Source organism: Odocoileus virginianus, unplaced genomic scaffold (genome assembly GCF_023699985.2).
Source record: "Odocoileus virginianus isolate 20LAN1187 ecotype Illinois unplaced genomic scaffold, Ovbor_1.2 Unplaced_Contig_4, whole genome shotgun sequence".
Taxonomy (NCBI): domain Eukaryota; kingdom Metazoa; phylum Chordata; class Mammalia; order Artiodactyla; family Cervidae; genus Odocoileus; species Odocoileus virginianus.
Genome location: NW_027224321.1, coordinates 1,480,466 through 1,506,029, shown reverse-complemented (window position 1 = coordinate 1,506,029; position 25,564 = coordinate 1,480,466). Strand labels below are relative to the sequence as shown.

Genomic DNA, 25,564 nt, shown 5'->3' with positions numbered 1-25,564 from the left:
CCCAGTCTATGATGGCTTGTTAGGACAGCCCTGCAGTGGACGCTGACACAAGTCCTTCCAACTGGCCCCAGTGTCCCCAGGCAATCAGATCTTATCCTGCAGGACCAAGGATGCTTCTGCCTGCATCCGTCCATCAACAGCAGCTGAGTGGCCGGCTTCTGGGTCAGCAGCATTGGGGGGGTGACTCCCACTGGCAGAGACCCGGCTGGCGGGGGACTGCCCCCCGCGGTGCACCCTTGCCAGCTGAGGATCCGTACTGCTGACCCTCAGGACATGGAGAAGACCTGCAGTCTCCTGAGGGGCCCAATGAATGTGCATCCACTCAGCAGACCTCTGCCTGAGCTGAGACAGGAGGCGGGGAGGAGGCTGGACACCCACTTCCTCCAAGAAAAGGAGGAGAAGGCAGAGGCTCAGGATTTCAAACAGCTTCCCCAAGGGCACGCAAATAGAAAGAGCAGGGTCAGCCATCACTCAAAGACTCTCCTCTGAGAGTTTGTGAATATGTATATGCATATAGCATACGTCCCACCCAGTCAATAGTTACACGACGGAGCAGAAAATGCCAGCGTCTGCTCAGTCACTCAGTCACATCTGACTCTTTGTGGCCCCACCGACTGCAGCCCACCAGGCTCCTCTGTCCATGGGGATTCTCCAGGCAAGAACACTGGAGTGGGTAGCCAGGCCCTCCTCCAGGGGATCTTCCCAATCCAGGGATGAACCCAGGTCTCCCGCATTGCAGGTGGATTTTTTTTTACTGCCTGAGCCACCAGGGAAGGCCAGAGAGAAGGTTCAAATGAGAATGTGCCGGGCATGAGAGAAGGAAAGGAAGAGCACAGCATTTCTGCTTTATTCCCAGGCCTGGAGCGCGGAGTAGAACAGTCAGGAAGGGTTCCTCCCCCAAGCATTCACAGGGCGTTTATTACTGCCAGGCACGCATGCAGCTGGGGTGCCAACGGCCCAGAGGGACAGGAAGACACAGAGGATACAAGTGTAAGGCCGGGCCAGGAAGGAAGCCCAGGCGATGTGTGCCCGCGGGAACCACCTGGTGCACGCGAGAAGCAGCCAAGTCCGGGGCGGAGGGAGGGGGGACCCAGAGCACCGAGGCAGCCCAACCATCTGTCACCATGGGAGCCCACACTCAGCTCAGCGACCCCTCCCTGCACCCGCAGGCCGAGTCCCCTGTCACTCAGCCACCCCATCTCTGGAATGCATCTCACTTCCATGAAGACTTAAGAGGCACCACTGTCCTGGGACCGTCCCACCAGCCCAGTGGTTAAAACTCCACCTTCCAATGTAGGGGGCACGGGTTTGATCCCTAGTCAGGAAACCCAAGGTCCCACAGGCCAGAGGGTGGGGCCAAAAATGTTAAGGGAAAAGAAAAAAAGCCTGTTCCCTGGACCCTCTCAGGGACCCTGGTTCAGTCCATCACCAGGCCTGGTTCGCAGGCTGGCCGCCCAGGCTCAGAATAACCCCCCCACCCCCATCCTTCCGGTAAATTCATCTGCTGGAATCTGCTAGAATGGGATTCTGACTTTTTCAACCAAGAACCCAAACAGACCAATTTACCAGGCTCCCCGGCTAAGAGGAGGAGAAAAATTCTATTCTCAAAGGCAAAGGCCACCGCTGAGGGCAAAGCCTGCCTGAATTCAGCAGCCTTTTAGTGCCCTCAACCCTGAAGGCCATCCCAGAACGCAGCCCGTAACTGCAAGTCCTGGGTACCGCCTCGCGACAGGTTACTAGGGCTGCAGGCCTCCTCTCCGGGCACGTCAGCCTTGCCTCTGTGCTCAGCGGGGGGGTTCCCCAGGGCCACACACGGCCTCACTCCAGGGAAGGCGCCGTCAGGAGCCTGGTCCTTCTCCACTCACGCAGTCAAGCTCCACAGAGCTACAGCCACACGGCGGGGCCTGCATGGGGCACCGGGGTCTGGTCTGTGAGGTCCCTGAGCACCTGGAGCCCACGCTGGGGAGAGATTTGGGGGTGTGGGCGGGCACGATCAGGGCTCAGAGCACAGGCTGCCTGCCTGGCGCCACAGCCAGGAGACGTCCGAATGTCCTCCAGGGAACACTGCTGCTGCTGCTGCTAAGTCGCTTCAGTCGTGTCTGACTCTGTGAGACCCCATAGACGGCAGCCCACCAGGCCCCACCATCCCTGGATTCTCCAGGCAAGAATACTGGAGTGGGTAGACATTTCCTTCTCCAGTGCATGAAGTGAAAAGTGAAACTGAAGTCGCTGGGTCATGTCCGACTCTGAGCGACCCCGTGGACCGCAGACTACCAGGCTCCTCCGTCCATGGGATTTTCCAGGCAAGAGTACGGGAGTGGGTTGCCATTGCCTTCTCCTGACACAAGCTGAACAGTGAGGACATCAACTGGGATAGGAAAAGAGGAGGCACACGCCTGCCCGAGGCCAGAACCCGGACCATCAGGGCCCGAAGCAGAGCCCGAGATGACAAGGCGGCCCCCAGGGAACTCTCTGCAGAGGAGGTACCCGCAGAGAGGGGCCAGAGCCAGCAGGCCCATGGCCAAGGGCCCCGGATGCTAAGGGAAGCAACTCCACTTTCCTTTCTTCACTTACCCCAGGACTTGTTCTAAAAAGGCTCAGGGCAGGGTGAAGCCAGGAATTCCGCCTTCAATCTGAAAGCCCTGGTGAGCCATTAAAGGCTTTTAAGCGGGGCAAGGCCTGGCCAGATTTGTTTTGGAAATCTATTTATGGGTGAGCTAAGCTGTCAAACACGAATTACCACATTGAAGTTCCTGGGCCATCTGAGCGCAAAAGCGGAGACGGGCCTGCCCACACCGAGGGAGTCTGGGAAGAGCCGCCCTCCTGCACCACGTCAATATAAATACTCATCAGAGACTGGGGACAGCACACGACCTGTGAGGTGGACCCGAACGCATCTCGGTGGCCTCCTAGGGGTTAGTTATTACACTGTGAAAACCTGAAACCCATGAAGTCACCAATTCTATGGAAGAGCTCGGGAATTCTCCAGCAGGTTTAATGTGTGGGGAAGGGTTTGTTATGTTGTCGGGCCTTTTGGCTTTTTAACTAAGAAAGGTGGGTGACAGCGTGCAAACTCGGGGTGTCCCACAAGAGCAAACCCACACCGGTTTGCTTCTTGACTCCACTGGGCCCCCCGCCCACCTACACAGCCCAGGGCCACAGGGACTCGCCGCGCCTTGTATCCCGACACCAGGACTGGGTCACGTGCAGCAGCAGCCCCCGGGGTGCCATCGGGTGGGGGCAGGGGCACCCCGGGGACCTGTCAAAGCAGCAGCAAGCCGGGCCCACCCCCCAGCTCCTGGCTCAGCGCCTCTGGGAGGGTCCAGGGCTCACACGTGGTCCGGGTGACCCTAGGCCTCCTCCATCAGAGGACCTCTGCCCTCAAGGCCTCCAGCCCCACGGCCAGGCCCCGGGCTGGGGCCAACCAGCCAGGACAGGTGCGGGGAGGGAAGTGAGAAGGTTTAGGGCAATGTGGGGAAAGGTGGGCACGCCTTACAAACCTGCAGGAGCACACAGTGGCTCTTGAAAGAGCGCAAGGCCCCCAGGCAGGGCATAGACCACTGAGGCTGTGTCCTCCGATTTCACAATCTCAACCCTTTAAGACAGTCTGGTGTCAAGGAGAAGCTAAGGAGAAGCTCATGAAACCACGCTTTGAACTAGAAAAGCATAAATAGGCTCAAGGAGACTGTAAACCAGACTTGAAGGGACGTGACCTAACCTGACACAGCCTGGCCTGTGGAATGACCCTGAGCAGACCTGGAAGGCCGGAGTCCAAGTGCCGCCAGGGACCAGAACCCCAGCTCCACAGAGGGGCCCGGACCAGCCAGGCCCCCTGCTCTGAGGAACACACCGCCGCTTCTGACAACAAACATCCCAGGCACCTGATAATACTCTCCCTCGTGAACCTTTTCACTTCCTGGAGACGGAAGCCAAGGGCAGGTTCTCTGGCTGCTGCAGAAGTTAAACGTGGCCCTCAAGGGGTCAGGGGGCTGCCGGGCAGTGCTGGGACCCCCAGAGACGTCAGGGTCTGCTTCCAGGTCAGAAGCCAAGGCCTACTTCCAGTTCAGAGGTCAGGGTCAACTTCCAGTTCAGAGATTTCGGTCCAGCTACGGGCACACAGGAGACACTTCCCAACAGAGAAAGTGAGGCAGAAACGGGGAAGGAAGTGCAGGGGTTATTTTATTATTCCTGTGTCCAAAAAAAAAACAGAAAAGGCGTTTCTCATCCTTGCTATTATCCCTCCAAAGTAAAAAAGAAAAAAAAGAATCACACCGGAACTCCCGAGCAGGTAACTCATCTCACAGCACTTTGCTGACAAAGGAGGATGTGACAGCTGAACTGGACAAGGGCTGTCATCTGCCCCGACACACACAGACACACACAGACAGACACACACAGACACACACAGACACACACACACACACACACACAGACACTCACACACACACACACAGAGACAGACACACACACACAGACACACACACACACACACACACACTGACACACACACACAGACACACACACACACAAACACACACACATACACACAGAGACACACACACACAGAGACACACACAGAGACACACACACACACACACACGGAGCCCCACCAAGAACACATCTACAGAAAGCTGCATAGAAGCAAACTCCACGACTGGAGGAAAGTACACAGAGTCTTCTCCCCACCCCTCCAAGGAAAAGAACTGCCAAGGAACTCTCCAGAACGCAGAGTTGTCAAAAAGATTCACATAGCGAAGTTTCCAGGAGGTTTACGCTTGGCCAGAGGACAAGAGAGTAATTTCCCTGAGCCAAGCAAAGGTTAATAATCAAAGGAGTTCGTTAAGCCCGCCCTGAGCTCAGGCTGCCAGGAGGTTAGTCATAAAGCGCTGGATGGAATCTGCCTACTCAAGCAGTTGGAGGAGGGGCAGGAGAGACAGGAACATCCTCACCCGGGAGTCAGTTTCCTAGAAGACTTCCGGGAGGAGGCTTCCCGGCGGGGCGGGCGCTCGCAAGTCCTCGCCCCCATCCGGAGAGGGTCATCAGTAGGGGGACAAGGCCAGCCTCCCCAGCTGCAGAGTGCTTGATCCCAGTGAGCCTGCAGGCCCATGCACCCCACCGGGCATGCCCACCTGCAAAAGCAGCGTGTGCCAGGGTGACCCCTGGCAGCACAGAGCTGCGCACCGAAGATCAGAGGCTGGCAGGAGCCGCAGAGGTCGGGCCAGCGGACCTCAGCCCAGCATGCCTGAGCTTCTAGCCACCCCATGCAGTCACCCCGTGCACCACCCACCAGGCGACACTCACGTCCGCCTCCCCAGAGGTGGGACCACCAAAAGAAGTCCTGAAGACGTTGCCAAATGTCCTCTGGGGGCTAAATGTGCCCCCTCCCCTCGTTCAGCACCACAGATCTTAGCCACACACTTGCATTTTGGAGAGAAATGGAGGTCAGGGGTCACAAAGTGCAAGATACCTCCCAACCCAGAAGACATCCTCTTCCTCAAGGACAGGTGTGGTCCTCAAAGAGCCCACGGACCTGATCCCGGAGAACATGCGCTGACTCCTGGTGAGAGGGCAGAAGACAGCAACTGATCTGGGCAACAGCTTGGAAGCATTTTTAAAGTTTAACTGTGCCCCCACCGTATCTCCCACCCACTCCACCGCTAGGTATTTACCCAAGAGAAACGAACATGCATGCCCACAGGAAGAAGCGTTTGTGAGCATTCACAGCAGCTTATTTGTAAGAACCAAATGCTGGAAACAGCTCAGTCGAGATCCAACAACAGGATAAGCAGTGGTGAGCGCAAACCGTGGAATACGATTCAGCAATAAAAAAAAGACCACATGACTGATGCACTCGACTCGGACGGATCTCAAAATCCTGACGCTGAGTGAACAAAGCCGGGTGAAGAAAGGTTCCACCACGGCGTGATTCCATTTCTGCTAAATTCTAGAAAGTGCAAACAAATCCACAGTGACAGACAGGTGATCCATGTGAGCAGATGGGGTGGGGTTGGGGGGGTGGCTGGGGTAATACCTCGGGAGGTGAGAACACCCAACATCTTGAGGGTGGTTCCAGGGAGGTCTGTCAACACTCCTCAAATGCAAACCTTTTGGTGTGTGCAGTTTCTCTTATAGAAATTGTAGGTCTATAAAGCGGTGGAACAAAAGAAGTGCAGAAAGAGCACTGCAGCTATAAAATTCACCTCTGAGAGTAACTGTTCCATCCCATGGGGGCACACGACCTTACAGGTAAGTCCTGCCCGAGCAGGTGGGGACTCTCAGTAGCAGAACTGCACTCCCCTCCGCCACCCCCCCACACACACCTGCTGGGAGGATGCCAAGAGGATGGGGGCACAGCCACCACCTGTGCTTCGCACTCCTTCCCCAGCACCCAGGGACCCGGCCCACCGGCCCACCCCGATCTGCCCTGGCACAGACGGGGAGGCAGGACTAAGCCACGGCTGCAGGCGAGTCTGGCCGAGAACCGAACAAGAACGCAGCGAGCACCCAACGCCCTCGGAAGGGGCGCTGCGGACAGCGCGCACTGGACGGAACTCAGAGAGCCGCCGGCCTGGCGAAGGCAGCTGCTGGACTAGCCCGGGTGAGCCGCCAGCCTCCTGCCCCAGCGCCCGCCTCTCTCTGAAAGAGGGACGGAACCATCTGAGCCACTGACCACGCCCGCCGTGGAAGGCGGATCCTGAGTCTGGCCCCACACGGACATCTGGCCCGCTCCCCCACAGACCAGCACTGGACTTGGCCGCTTCCGGCTCCGCAACCTGGCTCTGCGTGACCTCAGGCCAATCACACTGCCTTTTGGGGGCGTCAATTCCTCCCTATTAAGTTAATTATAGCTCAGAGGAAAAGCAACTTCTATTGGCACATGTTCAAAATGAACTGCCGACAAACGTCCGTCTAGTCAAAGCTATGGTTTTTCCAGTAGTCATGTATGGATGTGAGGGTTGGACCAAAGAAGGCTGAGTGCTGAAGAATTGATGCTTTTGAACTGTGGTGTTGAGAAGACTCTTGAGAGCCCCTTGGACTTCAAGGAGATCAAACCATTCAATCATAAAGGAAATCAGTCCTGAATGTTCATTGGAAGGACTAATGCTGAAGCTGAAGCTCCAATACTTTGGCCACCTGATGCGAAGAGCCAACTCACTGGAAAAGACCCTGATGCTGGGAAAGATTGAGGGCAGGAGGAGAAGGGGGCAAAGCAGAGGATGAGATGGTTGGATGGCATCACTGACTCAATGGATATGAGTCTGAGCAAGCTCCGAGAGACAGTGAAGGACAGGGAAGCCTGGAGCGCTGCAGTCCACGTGACTGCAGAGATGGACACGACTCAGCAACTGAGCAACAGCAAGAAAAGGAACGGCTCAGCAGCGCATGGACTGTTAAAATGTCACATAATTCGGGTGCCTTAAATTTAAGAGCTAGAGTTTCAACCAGCCTGGAATCAAGGTGTCTCAGATCTTGTGAACTCCGGTGGAATTTTCATAACCACGCTGTTTGGAATCTCTCTCTCCTCCCGCCTGGGAACTTGTCACCACAGGCTGCCAGCTGGAGCTCCGTGTCCTCCCAGCATGGTCCCTGCCACCAACCATAGCAACGGGATAAAAGCAGGCCGGCAGGTGCGGTGTCCCCTGAACCCACAGTGGGAAGACAGCACTTGCGGGAGACACGCACAGACCACGGGGAACCCCCAGTCCCGTACAGAACTTGGGCGGGTCTGAGAGGTTTCCTTTCTGCATCATTAAAACGTCGCAGAACTTCCCTGAGGTGGTCCAGTGGCTAAGACACTGGATTCTCAATGCAGGGGGCCAGGGCTCAAGCCGTGGCCAGGGAACTAGATCCCACATGCCCCAACTAAGAGTTCAGTGTCACACTAAAGATTCTGTGTGCTGCAAATAAGACCCGGCACAACCTAATTAGTTAAAAAAAGCTTTTTTAACTTAAAAAAAAAATCATAAGGGGAGGGAGCAGGCAGTGTTCGTCGTGAGTCCCAAGTTTGAATCTGGACTCAGCCACCTTTAGGTGTAGATGCATTTGAGGCAAAGCTTTAAACCCCAGGCCTCAGGCTCCTGGCCTATAAAATGGGCGTTTGGACCACCTCTGTCCTAAAGGACACACAGCATGTTAAGTCCTCAACAGGGGGGTCCCCCATGCAATGAACAGGTGGTGCTAGGATGGATTTTATTAAGGAAGGGAAAGAGGAGAAGCCAGGAGGGTGCTCATGAATGTTTCATAGAAATTTCTGGAATCTAGAGCAGGCACGGCTGTCAGGGAGGAATCCGGGCAATGGTGTCCCTTACAAGGCAAAACCACGCCGGAGCAGAGCTACGCCCCAGGCCTGTGGGCTGAGCCAGACGCCTCCACCTAGACGCCCGCCGAGCATCCACCACCCTGTGCTGGCTTCTCCTGACCATCCTCGCTGTGCAGGGCATTTTAAAGTACCTGTTGACGTCCCCTGTCCCCCGAAAACTAATCCATAACTAGAGTCTGAAACGGAGCCGCTGGGGCAGGGGGAGGTGGGGTGGGGAGGGAGGTGTGGACTCCAGGCCAGCTGGCCTGGGTGTGAGCCTGGCCGTCCACTGCCCAAGTGACAGATCCCAGACAGCTGCCTCCCCTCCGGGAGGCTTTCCAGGCACAGGAGCCGGGCCCAGAGAGGACCACGCGTGATTGCAAATGGTCCCCTGACGGAAGAGCAGGAAGCTCTGGGGAAGGGCTCGGCTCCAAGCGGGTCGGCCTGGCACAAGCGCAGCCTGGGTTCCCGGGGCGGGGGGCAGCCTTTAGGAGAAGACTTGGCAGGACGCTGCTCCCTTACAAACTCAGAGGAAGGGCCAGAACCTAAACAGCAGGGATCGTAACACACACATCAGACAACCAAGCGGACGGCCAGGGTTGGGGGGTCTCTCTCCACTGCGCCCGGGTCGGCCGCCAGCCCCGTTTCCTGCCCCTCTCTGCACAGTGAGAGCAGCGGAAAGAGGACCACGTGGGCTTCGGTCATGGAAAACACAGGAGGCGCTGGGCCTTCGAGGGCCAGTCTCGGGGACCCCGCTCGCGTGGATGCAGCTCCTCCCAGCTCCTAACCAAGAATGGTCCTGGCTACAAGACGGCTTCAAGCTGAGAGAGAAACTCACAAATAAACTTAAGTTTCTGATGAAAAGTTTTATTTCCGGAAAGCTCCAAAAAGGCAAACTCAAAGTCATCACTCTTCAAGTCATGGGTTGTTTGTTTTTTTTCCCCCAATACTGGAACCCAGGTTTAAAAAAGAAAATCCCTGTATCTGAATCTAGAAGGAGTTACGTAACAACAGCCAATGTAACAGTAACTATGGAAAATGGATCTTCCAGACACAAGTTTCTGGAAAACTCGCTGAAATTGGCTTGTGCACAGTATCTTCCTACAGGATTCTCAGGCAGTGGTTGCTGAACAATCAACGTGTGGTCACAGCAGGCTGGAGAGTCCTGTTCCAAGGCTTCAAGACAAGAACCCCCATTGAGACAACCCTTGTGTCTAACCAGTGATCAGCAAGGCTGCCAGGGGTGACTCTGGGAATAAAACAGAACTAGACCACATGCTCCTATCCTCTCGGGAAAAGACACGCTAACACACCCACACAAATACCACACTCACAAATGTAATTATACATCACATTACGTTTCTGTGAGAGACATACCGGGAGGAGACGGGGCACCAACGGGGAGCTCGGCTACAAGGACGAGTGGGGTGCCTTCCCCATTTAAGGTGAGGTCACACACACAAGTGGCACTTCCTTTTGAACACGTGATTTCATCTGTTTGTTTCTGGTTGCACTGGGTCTTTGTTGCTGCACGCAGGCTTTCTCTAGCTGGGGTAAGGAGAGGCTACCTTCCAGCTGTGTCTCCCAGGCTCCAGAACACAGGCTCAGCGATCGTCACACACAGGCTTGGGTGCCCCGTGGCACGTGGGATCTTCCTGGACCAGGGATCGAATCCAGTCTCCTGCACTGGCAGGTGGATTCTTTACCACTGAGACACCAGGGAAGTCCCTTCAAGTGGCTTTTTAATATGTAGAGGGAGCCAAGCCACAAGGAGAATTCTGGTAGCCTGTTGTTGACATGGACAAGCAAGACATCTGAAATCTCCTTCCACTGTGAAAAATGGGCATTCTTTTTAACCTAAACTGTTAGAACAAGAGGACCCCCATCACATCAGCAGGTGACATGGTGGACTGTTAAACTTCCTCCCGCTTTGCAGCGAGAGGCGGTCCCCGTGAGCAAGTGAGACGGGAAAGGGGGAGGAAAGGGCGGGCACTCAGGGTGCGTGGAAGGTCACCCCCACCCAGACGAGCGACGAGTAAAGAGGTGACTACTGAGATTCATCCTGCAGTGAGTCCCCCTGCCTAAAAAGCCTGCCTGGACTCTGAAAAGATGAGGGTGACAAGGTGGAGATTAAAAGCCGGGGCTCTGGCTGGGTATTTGAGACCCCACAGGCTCAGCATATGGAAGTCTGGTTTGCAAGCAAAGGCAGGGCAGTGGGCTAAGACGCCTGAAATCCCAAGTCAGGGGAGAGCAAAGCCTGACGGGCCGGCCCAACCTAAGGGCATCCTGAAGTCAGCCCGTGCTGTGGAGACAGCGGCTGTAGGGAACACGTCGAGAGGGACTTCCCTGGGGGTCCAGAGGTTAGGACTCCACTTGCTCTTGCTGTCGAGGACCTGGGATCCATCCCTGATCAGGGAACTGTGATCCCACCACAAGCCTCAGAGCACATCTCAAAAAGGAAAAAAACAAAAAAATAAAAAAGGAGGTGGGGGAAAGATGCTGAGAGACGATACAGGGAAGGAATACGCTGACTCAATTCCTGGAAAGGCCGCGTGGTCACAGGCCAGCTCTGGGCAGGATGTGGAGAGAGCTGCAGGGGGTCAGACAAGGAGGAGGAGGCTGGGATGGCTGGCCCTCAGTGAGGTCACTGCTGGACCAAGGGCAGCCCAGAAGACACGCCCCACATGGGCCCAGTCGGGGAAGGGGAACTCGGGGCCTAATCAGGTTCTGTAATTAACACTGCTAAGTCAGAAACCACAGGGCCATTCGGCTCCCAGTTCAGCCTGGGATGTGCCCGGAACTCTTGAAGCGGAGAGGTGAGGAGAGCTGAACTAGACACCCACCACACAGGCCATGCACACTTGCACACACACACACAGAGGCGCATTACTCACACCTGCAGCACTGACCGTGTGCTCACAATGACACTGATGTGCCATCAGGATTCGAGACAGCTCCACACCTGCTTTCACTCTCCTGGCCGACTCGGGGGAACCAGGGAGAGATGCTGAAGGCTGTCCTCATGGATGGGGTTGCTCCTGCTGCCTCCTGCACACTGCACACCCCCAGATGTCGTAACCAGGCCTTCGAGGCTGTGATCCTGCACATCATTCTGCTTCCAGGAAGTGCTCACGGTGTAACACAATCCAACAAGAAAGTGCCTGGGCTCCACAGCAAATCACGGGCTGCTCCGAAAAACAAAGTCCTGGACACAGAGGATGGCAGGCCATCCCCTCAGCGAAAACCACCACGGCCCAAGGAGGGGCTGCCCTCCCAAACACACACGTGGCTGGACACAGGATTCAAGTCAGAGCTCAATCCAAAGTTTCCCTTTGGGTTCAAGGCTAAACTGTATCAAGATTAACAACAGAAACTACTCTATATAAAACAGAAAACCAACAAGGAACCACTGTATAGCACAGGGAACTACACTCAATATTTTCTAATAATCTATAAGGAAACAGATATGGAAAAGAATATATATGTACATATGTATAAATAAATGAACCACTGTGCTGTATACCTGAAATCAAGACAACAGTGTAAATCAACTATACTTCAATAAAAAACATAAAAGAAAAAGATTGACAACAAAAACCATGCTTCCAAAACACCAGTTCAGCCAACTGCCCCAGCAGAAGACGCCTCGTATTTTGTTGCCGTTGTCCAGTCGCCCCGTCGTGTCCGACTCTGCGACACATGGGCTGCAGCACAGCAGGCTTCCCTGTCCTTCACCAGCTCCTGGAGTTTGCTCAGTCACACCCATGGAGTCGGTGATGCCATCCAACCATCTCACCCTCTGTCGTCCCCTTCTCCTCCTGCCCTCAATCTTTCCCAGCATCAGGGTCTTTTCCAATGAGTCAGCTCTTCGCATCAAGTGGCCAAAGTACTGGAGCTTCAGCTTCAGCATCAGTCCCTCCAGTGAATATTCAGGGCTGATTTTCTTTAGGATGGACTAGTTGGATCTCCCTGCAATCCAAGGGATTTCGTATCTGATGCACAAGTAACAAGTACCTTGTCCCTGCTGTGTCCGCACCGCACCTGGAACCTGACACCACAACATCCAGATGGTACTGCTTCCAGAAATCCTCTGGATTCCAAACCAACGTGGAACTAGCCTAGGAAAGCTCTGCGTTCTGTTACAAATGCCAGCTGAATGGTCATCCTCTGGATAGAGAGATATACAAAGCAAGCAGAGAAGCAAAGTGATGGGTATGTAAGACTTCACCCTGAACATTCTTTCAACTCTTCCATGTGTTTGAAACTTTTCAACACAACATATTGAGGAAAAGAGATCTTCCCTGACATGTAAACATGACTTTCATCTCTCAAGAGCAAACGTCTTGTTCACACAAATCCCAGACCTCAGGCTATGGGACACAGACACCCAGAGGGGGTGCCCACAGCCCACCCAGGGGGTGAGGGCTCCGCAGACTCAGGTGCGGGGTCTCCCTTGCCATGCCCTGAGCTACACCAAGCACCCAGGTGTCTCCAGCAGTGAACGCAGGGTCCCACCATTCCAGACCACCCAGAGATTCTTTAATCTCCAAGCAGGTGATCTGGAAACCAAAAATCCTGAGCATGCCCCCCTCAACCTGCATACCCCACCAGAAGCAGAAGTTCGAATTCTAGGAAAAAAAAAAAACACACAAGCTCCGAAGTCAAAGTCTAGAACTCTGAGCCACTCTCAGAAAAGCAGCACTCCCACAGGTCCAGACCCTGCTCACCAGTCAGGCAAGGTTGCCACAACTCTTAGAAGCACATGACCCAACTGCCCCCCACTGCAAGATTCTCCTGCCAAGTGACTTGAGTGAAAGCACTTGGGGTTTGGGATGTTTGAAGGGGAAATTCTAGATTTAGGCAGTAGGCAGAAAGAGACAAATAATTTTCTTATGCCCCAATATAAGATGATCAAAAAAGCAAGTCCAAATTGAGAAACCTGTGTAAAACGGAAATTTTTTTAAGTGGGGAAAAAAAAAACGTTTCTGTGTGAAGACACGCAGATTTCTTTGGGTAGAGATGAGTTTTCCAAGGCCTCCTTGGGAGCTGAGAGGCCAAGGTGTCCTATCAGTGACTGCTCCTCACCCCTCCCCACCCCACGCCATCCCCAGTGGCATGAGCTTCCCATCTTCTGGGGCTCAAATACGGCTTCCTCCAGGAGCTCCTGGCTTCCACTGTGGCTCAGACGGTAAAGAGTCTGCCTGCAATGTGGGAGACCTAGGGTTCAATCCCTGGGTTGGGAAGATCCCCTGGAGAAGGAAATAGCAACCCACTCCAGTACCCTTGCCTGGAGAATCCCATGGACAGAGAAGCTTCGTGCACTACAGTCCACGGGGTTGCAAAGAGTTGGATGCAACTGAGCGACTTCACTTCACCTGGCGCCCCGTTCAGCCTTCCCAGCCCAGTGTGCAGCCTGAGGCCCACGCCCGCCCTGACTCACACAACAAGCGGCCTGCTCGCCTCTGCACTGCCAGCACGTGGCCTCTTCCTATCAACTCGAGTCATCGAGTGAAAAGACAAAACACCTAACAGGCTGAGTCACAGAAGGAGACAGAGGCACCAGCGGAGTGCCAGGGGACCTGCGCTCTGGGATGGGGACACCCGTCCAGGAGACTAACCGGTGGGGTGAACAGGACCTGAGCGGCCACCGCGGCCCAGGCTCAACTGCACAGGTGTCCCCCCCACCAACCCCAGGAAACAATTCAGTCCCTGGAGAGAGACACTCCCCAGGGGCCGTCGTGCCCCTGACACCCACCGAAGAATCTGCAGAGGGGGAACTGACGGCCCGTGAAGTCCAGATGCCCGCCCCCCAGCCGGGGTGAAAGGCAGGGTGACTCCCAAAACCATCCATCAGAGCCCCCCCTGCAGGGGCTGGGTGCTTCCTCTCCAAATCCCAGTGCCTGGGGAACCACTCCTGGTGGCTGAGCACCCCTCCTACCCAAACCTCGGGCCCTTCAGGGCATCTGGAGGTAGAACCCTCCTGCCCCAACACGGGCCCACTCCTACGTTCCCAGGGTCAGACCTCGCTCCATCCATCTGGCCAGTCACAGGCCCCTTCGCGCCTGCACCTGCCTCTTCTTTCGGGGGGCACATCTCTGTTTCCCTCCCTGCTCCCCTGCCCGGCCCCACCTTCCCTCACAGCAGCCCAGTTCTGAACCTGCCGGCCACTCCCCCACCACCATCCAGGCCACCGCCTCGCTTCTGTTCTGCCAGCTAGCCCCGAGCATCACCGCCCCCCCCAACCCTCTCAAAACGGAAATCCATAATCAGTAGTTTCCCACAGCACAATAAATAAAAGCGCTCCCAGCCTGCTCTCTGGGGCTCACAAGGCTCTTTTTCATCTTCCCACCAGCCCCCCCTCCCCAGGTTCCCGGCGACTGCAGAGATGGGGTTCTGGATGGTCCATTCCTACAACCCACCTGCCTGGAGAGCCTCAACCCTCTGCCCATTTCCCGCCAGCCTCCCTGTCCTGTAACCCCACTGCTCCCATCTGTGTACCCCAGTCTGCACTGGTGTGGCCTCCTGGGCTAGTTCCCACTGCCCTGGGAGAGGCACCAGGGGGGCACCCGTCTGCCTGCACCCCAGAAGCAAAAGGCAGCGCCCCGCCCACGGTCCGCATGCCATAGCATCTCACCTCCTGGACTCCTCACAGCGGCCGCTTCCCACGCTTGCTGAACAGAGTGAGGGGAAGCCCGGCCCTCCCCACCCCCATCCCTCAAAATAAATATTTGCATTGGTACCGCCACTGGAGACTTCACAAGGCACACGCCCCTCTCTCTCCAGCCCCCGGGTCCTAGCATGCTTCCTCGGTAGAGTGTGGCCCTTTGGGGGTGGGGGTGGGGGGGGGTGGGCAGGGCAGGTCCCAGGGCACAGTCAGAGGAGCAAAGAAAAGACCCCCTTGAGAGTAACAGAGAGCTGGCAACACTAGCTTTTTTTTCCTTTTGTGTCTCCACATGAGTGCGACAAACAGCAGAGACCGAAGAGTGCTAATATGTAACCACTTAGACTGCAGATCAGTTTGAATCCAGAGTTGCAGAAGGCTTTCCCTTCAGAGAGCAACTTGGACACCAGGCACCAGGGTGTGAGCTGGATTGGGAGGGGGGCGGGTCTAGACTCAGCCAAGAGAGCCCCCACTGACCACTGAGGTCAAGCAAGAGCCAGGGAGAGCCGCGGGGACCCCGGGGGTTGCTCCGCATTTTCAAGGAAACCATTTCCTGGTGAAGGGTTGCACCTCACCGCTCTGTGCACTAACCAGGAATGAAGAGCCCATTGACAACCCTTAACATCTGAGACAGCGCCGGAAACGTATCAGGCACTTGACTGTTTCTGGACAAACACCTGGAACGGCAAGGGAGGGAGGCAGGCAGGAGGCAGCCACCATCCCGAGGTCTGCGATGCAAACCCTGAGCTGCAAAGAAAGGCTCCTCCAAGCAGGGCCGCCGACAGAGTGGGTTCAGAAGCAGCTTCACTGACCTGGGAGAAGGGCTAACAGGACACGAACAGCCCCCAACAGGAACAGCGACACCAAAGGTGTCCTGATAGGCAGGCCTATTCCCACGGCCCCAAACAGGAAACCACCCACATGCCCATGGCTGGGAGAGCAGCTGAGCAGCAGAAGCAGCCACCTCCAACCACACGCAACACAGAGGAGTCTCACCCTGCGCTGGCCAACTTCGCTTTTCTGATCCAGATGCGGGACGTACCCACATGGTCAGTTTGTGAAAACACCCTCCCTTAGCACCTGGGCATCCTCCTAGATCTACGTCCTATGCCCACCCCCCCCCAAAAAAAGAGTCCCAAAAAACTACCACATCTAAAATGCTCTCAATCCCTCCAACCCCAAACTCTCAACAGTACAATCATATACAGAAAATCGGAGATCCAGGCTTGACGGTCCAAAGCTGAAGCAACTGTCTGTTTGTCTGAGACCAGGTTCACTAGCCTGAACTAAGAGGAGCACTGTCAGGATAGGAGGAGACCGAGTTACTGCTCACAGCAGCACCCAGATCCGTAGAAACCGCAGCGAAGGGCGGGCGGGCAGGCGGGCTGGCCTACGGAAGTGCCCTCCCTGGAAAATGGGGCCATCTTCCCCTCCAGACAAGGATCCCTGGAAACACAAACAGCAGAATGTCAGCCCACTCCACTCTCTCCAGACCCACTTCTATTTATCTCATTATAAAAGCGTGCCCACGGTCGCTGCATCTGCAACACCAACTCCTGTGGCAGCAGCAGACACATGGAGAATGTGAACAAATAAACTCAGGAAGCGAAGGGCTGCCTTATTTTGCTGCAGGCACTCATGCAAAAAATTTTTTCTAACTCCTTCAAGTATCCTCAGTAGACCTGGTATAGTGTACCCATATTAACTAAAAACTCATTAAGACTACATCCACTTCCTAAAAGATCCTGCACCCTCTTTAAGACTATTATCTGAGAATCTGTTAACGGGAGCTTTGCGTGCTAAGCTGGAAAGCAACATGGTTCTATTTGCAAGAGCCTGCTGGATGTTGACACTTCTAAGACCAAACACAAATCGTTTGTGAACATGGCCGGTAATTATTTGGAATTCTTCTCCCAGAACCATGAAAAGTGTTTCCCACCCTTTCAAAAAAAAGGCAGCTTTGAAGAAGCACGATGCTAATGACAAGCAGACAGTGCGAGCAGTTTTTAAGATGACACAGTTGCTTGTGTAGAAACAGTGCGCAAACACTCCAACACTGCAGCCCAAAAAAGACAATCCGAACCAAACAGCGAGAGAAGTGTGAGAACTGCAAATGAGCCCCTGGCTAAACAGACACACCAATCTGTTCCCGGAGAGCTCAGGGTGGCCACCTGTTCCGGCTGATTACCAGTGGGAGAAACAAAATGGGAGTGATGACAGCCCCCCCTCCCCCGCAAGCTCAGGCCCTGGGCCCCACCCTCCAGCCTATATTTAGTCTGCTCTTTATGGAAAATGTCCCAACCTCGCACACAGACAGCTATTTGGCTGGTTACTCTAAGGGTCCATTAACAGACCTCTTCTGCCCGCACTGGTATCTTCTCTCCCTCTCCCCTTAACTCCCAGGTGAAAGTAAGCCCCTCCTGGCCTGGGTCAGTCATGAGCAGAGGCAGAGTGGAGGGACGGGACCCATCACAATGCCGGCCCTGCCCCTGGACAGGTCATCCCTGCAGCCCCGTGTGCAGGCTTCCCACCCTGCAAGACAGGAGACTGAAAGTCCCCCCTTGGCCCTCAGAGGCCTCGAGCTCCCGGAAGGACGTGGCATGGAGGAGGCCCGGTGCTCAGACCCCAGGACAATCACAGATCCTGCAGAGATTAGAGATAAACATCTGTAGGGTGCGTGTTCCTTCTCAGAGCAAGGTACTTAACAGAGGGGAGGAATTATGTGGCTAAGCACCCGATCAGAGCCCCGAACCCTGGATTTTAAAAATAACTAAGCCTGATCCGCTTTGCCAAACTCAATCACTTAGGCCCCAAAGAATTCGGAGTGTGGGGCCGGGGTGGGCGGCAGGGGACAGGGGTTTGCTTGAACGTTGAGAAACAAGAGACAGGACCAAAACAGTAGTTAAAACAGCCCTAGAAAGACTCACCAACAAGAAGCACCTGCAGGGCACGCAGGAAAAACAAAGCTTGCAGAACAGGGGATTTCAGCCTTAACAAAGAAAAAGTCCGCTCTGGGCAAAAAACAGAGGCGGCAGTAAACAGGGCTCCAGGCTCCGCGTGGAGGCTGCAGCTCCCTCCTGAGTCACTTCCTCCAGGGCCCCCCAACAGCCCTCCTAAGCTGCTAATAACACAGAGCTCTCCTTCTTAGGGAAACGCTCTTTTAGCAGCAAAACAACAAACACAAGGATGTATCACCTGCCAAATTATCATAATAAGTGAATACGGAAGAACCTCACTTAAACATACAGGAGATTTCCCCAAAATTCCACCATCACAAGACAGGAAGGGAACTCCAGGGAACCCCAGGAGCTCCAGGGACTTCTGGTCTACCATCCCTCAGGGACTAAGGGCTGTGTGGTTCAGTCGCCAAGTCGTTTCCAACTTCTTGCAGCCCACCAGGCTCCTCTGTCCATGGGATTCTCCAGGTAAGAATACTGCAGTGGGTTGCCATGCCCTCCTCCAGGGGAGCTTCCAGGAATCAGACCCAAGTCACTTGTGTCTCCTGCACTGCAGCTGGATTCTTTACCATAAGCCAAAGGGGAAGGCCCGCCCTCGGCGATGTCCATCCTCCACCCACCACGCTCCTTGCAGGGCACTTAGGATCAGCATCATCGTGGAGGCGAAGTGAACATGGACTTGAACCCATTCAAAGCTGGGCTTCAATCCCTCCTCCACTGTGTTTAAGCTGAGTCACCAGGAGCAATGAGGATGAGGCGACACGCCCTCCACTGAGAGCGATGCCCAGGGAAGGTGCCCAGTCCGCCACTGGACTGCCCTCCGCTCCCTGACCATGCTTCTCAAAGTGCAGTCCCCAGACCGCCAAGCCAGCATCCTCTGGAAACTTGTCCACAGCACGCTCTCTGGCCTGCTCCAAACCTACAGAACTAGCAACTCTGCTTTCCCAAGCCCTCCATGTGATCTGACTGCACACTGAACTTCAAGAACCAAAACTCTCAACGCTCCACTGAAGATACTACAGTTAGCCACCCAGACCTGTTAGTCATTCGTCCCTATCAATGATACAGACTCTACACCTGAAACTCACATACACCAGCAGAAAAAGCACCACCCTTCTGCAGACAGCTGGGCTGAAAAAGTTGCCAGGCTTCAGCAAGCAAATCTTTCTCTTCCCCTACATGCACTAGAAAAAAATCTCATTGCCACCCAAACACCACACCCAAGTTAACCACCACCCCGACCCCAAAGCACCCCAGTCCAAGCATCTGTGCTCTCGTGACAAGTTTCAGAACACCCTCTCTGCACGATCAACACCGGTCAGATCACCAGTGAGGAGCAAGAGGACCCAAAAGCCAGAGAAAACCTGAGTCCCTCCTCCAAGTCACACCCTTGACAATTCCTGGACATCCTCCAAGGGCCAGACACGACACAGCATCGCTGAGGAGATAAAAACGTGCATGACTTGATTTCCCCAAAGAGCCCCCAGTCCTCAGGCTGGACTGGAGTAAGGAGATGAGCTTTGTGCAGGGAGCTGGGACAGAGAGCCTGGGAGAGGCCAGGAACACGCTCACTTCAGCCAGGTGGAAGGGATGCCTGGATTCTGGAAGGGTCAGAAGCCACTAAGGTATGAAATTTAATCCAGAAGGGACAAACAAGCACCTGAGAATTAATTTTAAGGAGGAGACTGTGATACTCCTATCAATAACTATAATCCCCACAGTTACAACTTTGATGAAGCCTGAAATATTATGAATACAGTCAATAGTGTCGAAGAAGAATTATGCTCATCTTATGGCAGGGAGAAGGTATTTGCTCCCTAATCCTGCAACAACCAGATTAAATAAATTTCCATAGGAAAACAGGCTCTTACAACAGTTTTGCCGAGGTAGGCAACTTCACAGAGAACATAAGACCTCCAGCTATCGGCAGCGTCCGCAAACCCGTCTTCTCTTGGATAAAGGGGGACACGGACTGGGATGGTTTGTACATTCGACTTGTGGGAACTGTGAGTAATCAGGAGTTCCGTTGCTCACTCAGAAAGGGCTGGAGAGTCAGCACTGAGGTTGACCAGCCCTGCTCATTTCTTTCGAGCAAGTTTCCTACCCTTTCTGGCCCTCAAAGTGAAGAGCAGTAGTCGCTTAGTCGTGTCCAACTCTTTGCGACCCCATGGACTATACAGTCTGTGGAATTCTCCAGGCCAGGAATTCTCCACTGGAGTGGGTAGCCTTTCCCTTCTCCAGGGGATCTTCCCAACCCAGGGATCGAACCCAGGTCTCCCACATTGCAGGTGGATTCTTTACCAGCTGAGCCACCAGGAAAGCCCAAGAATCCTGGAGTGGGTAGCCTATCCCTTCTCCAGCGGATCTTCCTGACCCAGGAATCAAACCAGGGTCTCCTGCACTGCAGGCGGATTCTTTACCAACTGAGCTATGAGGGAAGCCCTCTGGGCTTCAAAGGTGGCATCGGCATTACGGGATCATCATAAGATGGATGGAGACACGCAGGGCAAGCACTTAGCTCTCTGCCGTACACGATGCTCAATGGAGCGGCTGCATCATGGAAGGAAGGGGGGCCCCTGCCCCATCTTCCCAGGTCCCCCACATCCCGAAGCTCAGCCCTTGAACACCCCCCGTGAGTGCCCTGACCCGGGATGCCAGGCACAGTTCTCCTGTCGAACACTGGGACTTCTCCAAACCCTCAGAGGAAGCCACACAAACCACCAATGGGGCCAGCAGGGCCCTCGGTTCCCCTTGAGCTGCTGCCTGGTGGGTGTGGAGACATAAGACCAGTTAGAGGCTCAGCCATGGCCCAGCTGAATAAGCTGGCTGGGTTGTCATCCGCATCACTGTTCCACTGCTGGCAAGCTGAATTACAACATGCAATTGCTAATAGAGACTTTACCCGTGCAAGAAGAGCAAGCTTTTTTAGCTAACAAGAAAGGCAGCTGATGCGTTTACCTCAACCCCATCAACTCCAGATGTGCTTTTTAAAGAACTGGAGCGGGGACCCTAGGCAGGATGCTCAGCCTGGAGACAGCTGGTCCCAGCTCACGTCCAGGTATTGAGAACACCTGGGGTGCCGGCCACACCTGGGGGACACCCCAGAAAACTGATGGGGTAAATCTGAGAATGGTGGGCAATGCCTCCTTAAGAATCCAGATACTGGAGGAAAAAAGTAAATCTCTCTCAAGCAAATATTTGAAAAAACACTTTCTTCTTTTTTGGCAAGGTGAACCGCAACCCACTCCAGTGTTCTTGCCCGGAGAATCCCAGGGACAGAGGAGCCTGGTGGGCTGCCATCTATGGGGTCACACACAGTCGGACACGACTGAAGTGATTTAGCGGCAGCAATGTTTCAAAACAAGACTAAGAATTAAATCACACGTCCCGTGTCTTCAAACAGGGTCACAGACCCGCTCAGAATTGGGATTCTTGGTAAGCCCTTTCAACTAAAAGCTATACAATTTGGTCCATCATTAAGAGATTTTCCAATCCAGACTCTCTGGGAATCACTTTGAAACAAGCACGAGCAGAAACTTCCTTCCCTTCAGTGAGCCCGTTCCTCTCTTCCACAGCAAAAATGCTTCAAGATGCCAGAAAACAGGAAAAGTTTCTGTAAATTATGGCACAGTCAAATGCTGGAATGTTATGCCAAGGTGAAGAATCATTATCCTCACAATTTTTCATAACATGGAAAAGCACTCACACTGTGCCAATCAAGTAGTTTTGTGAATCTGACTCCAATTCTGTGCATCTACACACATAGACAGAAAATAAAGCCTGGCTGGACATCCTCTAAAACGCAGATGATCTTCTCTGTTCACTGCGACAAGCGATTCTTAAACGATTGACTATGACGCGCATATACTTCAAAATTCTAGGAAGTGTACATTTTGCCACAGTACCATCCTCCCCTGCCACGTTCACAGGCAGAGGCAGATGTGTGTGTTCTGTGTGTTCCTCAGGGCTACTGGGATGCTCCAGAGCGCAAGCTCCTGGCACAGAGCTCTGACAAACGTGTCCACAGTTTGCATACCCCAGGGCCATGCTCCCCGACCCGGGGTGAGGGAAGAACCCATGACCCATGCCCTACACAACAGCAGGAAACTGCTTCTGCGTACTTCTCTCGTCACAGGAAAAATGTCGTCCTGCCACAATTGAGCAATCTTCTTGGCTTCCAAGATATCAATGGCATAGATATAAATCACAACTGCATCTTAAAACTGGCACATCAGTTCTCGGCCTTTTGGCTAAGATCAAGTGTAAAACTAGCACGGAGTGGGGGAACAGTTCATTGTAACAATGAGATTTCATTAGTAGGAGCGGCGGAAGGTGGCTGGGAAGGCAGGGGTGGGGGTGGAGGGGAAGCCTGCAGACCTGGTTTCCAAGGATCCTTTGGTTCAGACTCACCTCTGACCTCAGTCAAATGTTCAGGAGGTCATTAACCTTCCCTGAAGCTCCATCCTCTATAAAATGAAGCTGGCCCACATTCTCCCACAGGGTCGGGACTGCCACACAATGAGCTTGTGAATATAAGAGCATCCTTGCTAAAGTTCTTCTGTACAAATGAAAGGTGCGATCATTGTTAGTAACGCAAAGAAGGGAGGCATATCTGAATGGTTCTTAAAGCCTCATTAAATAAACCACAGCCCTGACACAATACAGACATTCCTTTTTCTTTTAAGAGAAAAAATAATAGCCTTGTCAAAGTCCCAAGCAGGATTCATCACTGATTCTGAGTCTCATCAACAAACGACAAAGCTTCCAGCCAAGAAAGAGCTTAAAATCTCAGAGAGTACAGGCAGACAGACATCAAGCTACCAGAAACCATCATCAAGGAACCACACGGATTTTTGGGTTTTTTTTCCAAAACAGAAGAATGAAACCACATCCTCTTGCTAGAAAGTCAAACTGCTGCGTGGGGAGCGCCTGAGACCCCAGAGCTGGGCTTCAAGACGGGAAATGGACCCGAGGCAGCAGGAAAGATGCTCCGATGAGGTCTTTGCATGGAGACTAGGCACTCTCGGCCAGGTGCATCCAACGCTCAGGATCAGCTTTCTGAGAGTTTCATCAGACTCCCGTGGATGCTGCCAAGAGAGAGAGAGCAGCAGGGGGCCTTTCACATGAGTGGCCACCGCGCCGGAGCCCAGACCCTGAAGGGGCGTTTCTGCCCGCTCGCCCAGCATCAGCAGCCCTGCGCTGGTCCCCCAGGGCCTCCCACAAGTCCTGCCAGAGGCACACGGGAGCCTCTGCCTCTCGAGGAATCTGGAAGCATCTTAAATTGCCAGCGGGGCGGCAGGTGCTCTGACAGCCAGGCCCACAGAAGGCTGGAGCACCGTCCAGATCTTTCCCAGAATTAGCAAGCCCCCTATGGAGACAGGACGCCGATCGGGCAGCCGGGCTGGGACGCGGTTCAAGTCCATGGGGCCACCAGATGCCAAGGGCATAGACACCACCTTCTCCATCTAACGGGCCAGGCATCAAGCCCAGTCACTCTGGGTGAGCCGTTCAGGCGGCACAGTGCCCTGGCAAGACTGCCCCCCAGCCAGGCCAATGCCCCCTGCTTACAGATGGACCGGAGCTAGGCGATGCCTACGCTGGGCTTTGGGGACACTCCTGGTCAGGCCTCAGAATATCCTCAGCACTCCTCAACGGCGGCCAGAGGGGCTCTTGCTTGGGACAGTTCTATGTTATGGACAACCCACCCTTCAGACCTTTTACCATCACTGGCCAACGGCAATGAGAGGGGGGAAGCAAGGGGATAAGCTGGAAGCCCAGTAGCAGAGAAATAAGAACCACAGGGATCCAGAGAAAACACAGGCCCCAGAAAGGCCGAAGTCCGCGGCACCTCTCCTGAGAACCTCTGCCTCGCCTGACTTGCAGGAAGCGCGGGTGACATCCCAGTGCCAGGCATGTGAAAGTGACCCCCCCCCCCCCCCACCACCACCAGGGAGCGTTCTTCTGATCTGATCCAGGATGTCGGCAGAAAGCACTCTGTAGAGGAAACCAGCCTCTGCGCAGGGACAGGTGGGTTGGACCTGCGACGCTGCCAGCAGCCGGGGCTGGCTCTCCGCTGGGGCTAAGTTCCGTTGCCTCCACTGTGCCCCCGAAATGGGCAAACACACCAAAGGGGTTGGCCCTACCCTGCGGAGGAGACCCGCCAGCCAGAGCCTCGCCCCCAGCAGCACCACTTCTCCAAAGACCTGTTCAACGTCCAGCAAGACGCTCGGCCGAGCGGGGGCTTACGGCTGGGCCGGGTCACTCGGCTGGCCCAGGACACGGCCGCACAGAGTCACTTTCTCAGCGGAGACTCCACAGCCCATTAGCACATTATCGCCAGCGATCCATCTCTGGCGGCGCGCTCGCCGGTCCTCTCGGCCTCCCACTCTGCTCTCGCCCGGTCTTGCGGGGTGAGAAGCACCGCAGTGCCCACTCGGCGGGGCAGCCGCGTGCCATGGCCCGGCGCGTGTGTACACACGCACGCACACACACGCTCGCGCGCGCGCGCACCCGCCCTCCAGAAGCCCCGCGGCGGCCCGGCCCTCACCTTCGATGGCGATGACGTGCTCCCGGATTTGGTTCTGCAGCACCGGCTCCTCCACGCGCTCCAGCAGCTCGTAGATGGAGTAGATGTTGGGGTGGACCGACTCGAAGCGCTGGATCTCGGCCCGGATGGCAGCCGAGTTGGCCAGCTGCTGCTGGTAGTTCATGGTGCAGGCGCCGCGCCCGGAGCCGCGCGCCCCCCGCCGCCGCCGCCGCCCCGCGTCCCGGGGCCCGCGGGCCGCCGAGCCCCGGGCGCCGCAGCCCCCGGGGAGCCGGGCCCGCCGGGCGGCGGGCGGAGGAGGCGCGAGAAGAAAGGAGCGGGCGGAGCAGGCGCGGGGCCGGCCCGCCGACTCAGTTCATGGCCGGGACGCGCGCCCGGCGGGCGGGCGGGCGGGCGGGCTAGCGAGCGGGCCCCGGCGCCCCGGGTCAGCGGGCCCCCATGGAGCGCGCCGAGGCAGGCGCGGCCGGCCCCCGGAGGACGCTCGATCGGGCGCCTTCCTGCGCCGCAGTCGCCTTCCACCCCTAGGCGCTGCCCTGCCGAGCAGCCATTAAAGCCCAGGCGGCCGCCGCTCTCCGAGCGCCGGGGCCGAGGGCCGGCCCGGGGGCAGTGGCCGCGCCGCTCGGGGCGCCCCGGCCGCGGCGTAAGTCCGCGCGCTGCGTCTTGCGCCGCCCGGCGCGCCGGGGCCCCCCGCGCCGAGCCTGCCGTGCGCCGCCCGCCGAGCAGGGACCGAGCCGCAGGCGCCGTGCAAGCTGCGGAGCCCGCTCCGAGCGCGGCCCGGCCAGCCCCCTCCCTGGCACGCAGGGCTCCGGCCCACGTCGGCCCCGCCCCCGCCCGCGCCCCGCCCGCCCGCGCGCCCGCCGCCCGCCGCCCGCCGCCGCTGCGTCCTCCGCGGCGCTTCCCAGCGCGCCGGATCCCGGGGAATTGCGCCAGGCCCCGCCCCGCGCCTGCCTCTGGGCTTCCTGGGACTTGTAGTCCGCGCCGCGTCGGGGCCCCGCCGGGACTGCGGGGAGGGGCGCGCAAGACGCCCCCGGGCCGACCGGACCCTGGGGCGAGGGGCGGGGCTTTCCGACGCGCGGCCCCGGCTCCCGCCCACGGCCCCGGCG

General features: G+C 55.8%; 1 protein-coding gene across 4 annotated transcripts in view; it reads right to left on the bottom strand.

Moving 5' to 3' along the window:
- The window catches only part of AGAP1 (ArfGAP with GTPase domain, ankyrin repeat and PH domain 1), a 568,266-nt gene extending 543,551 nt beyond the window's left edge, over positions 1–24,715 (bottom strand). For all 4 annotated transcript variants that reach the window (XM_070463558.1, XM_070463559.1, XM_020905503.2 and 1 more), the window contains exon 1: positions 24,465–24,715. In XM_070463558.1, the coding sequence (XP_070319659.1) occupies positions 24,465–24,627 (163 nt within the window). In that variant the 5' untranslated portion in view covers positions 24,628–24,715. The remainder of the gene's footprint in view (positions 1–24,464) is intronic.
- Positions 24,716–25,564: the final 849 nt, after the last annotated feature.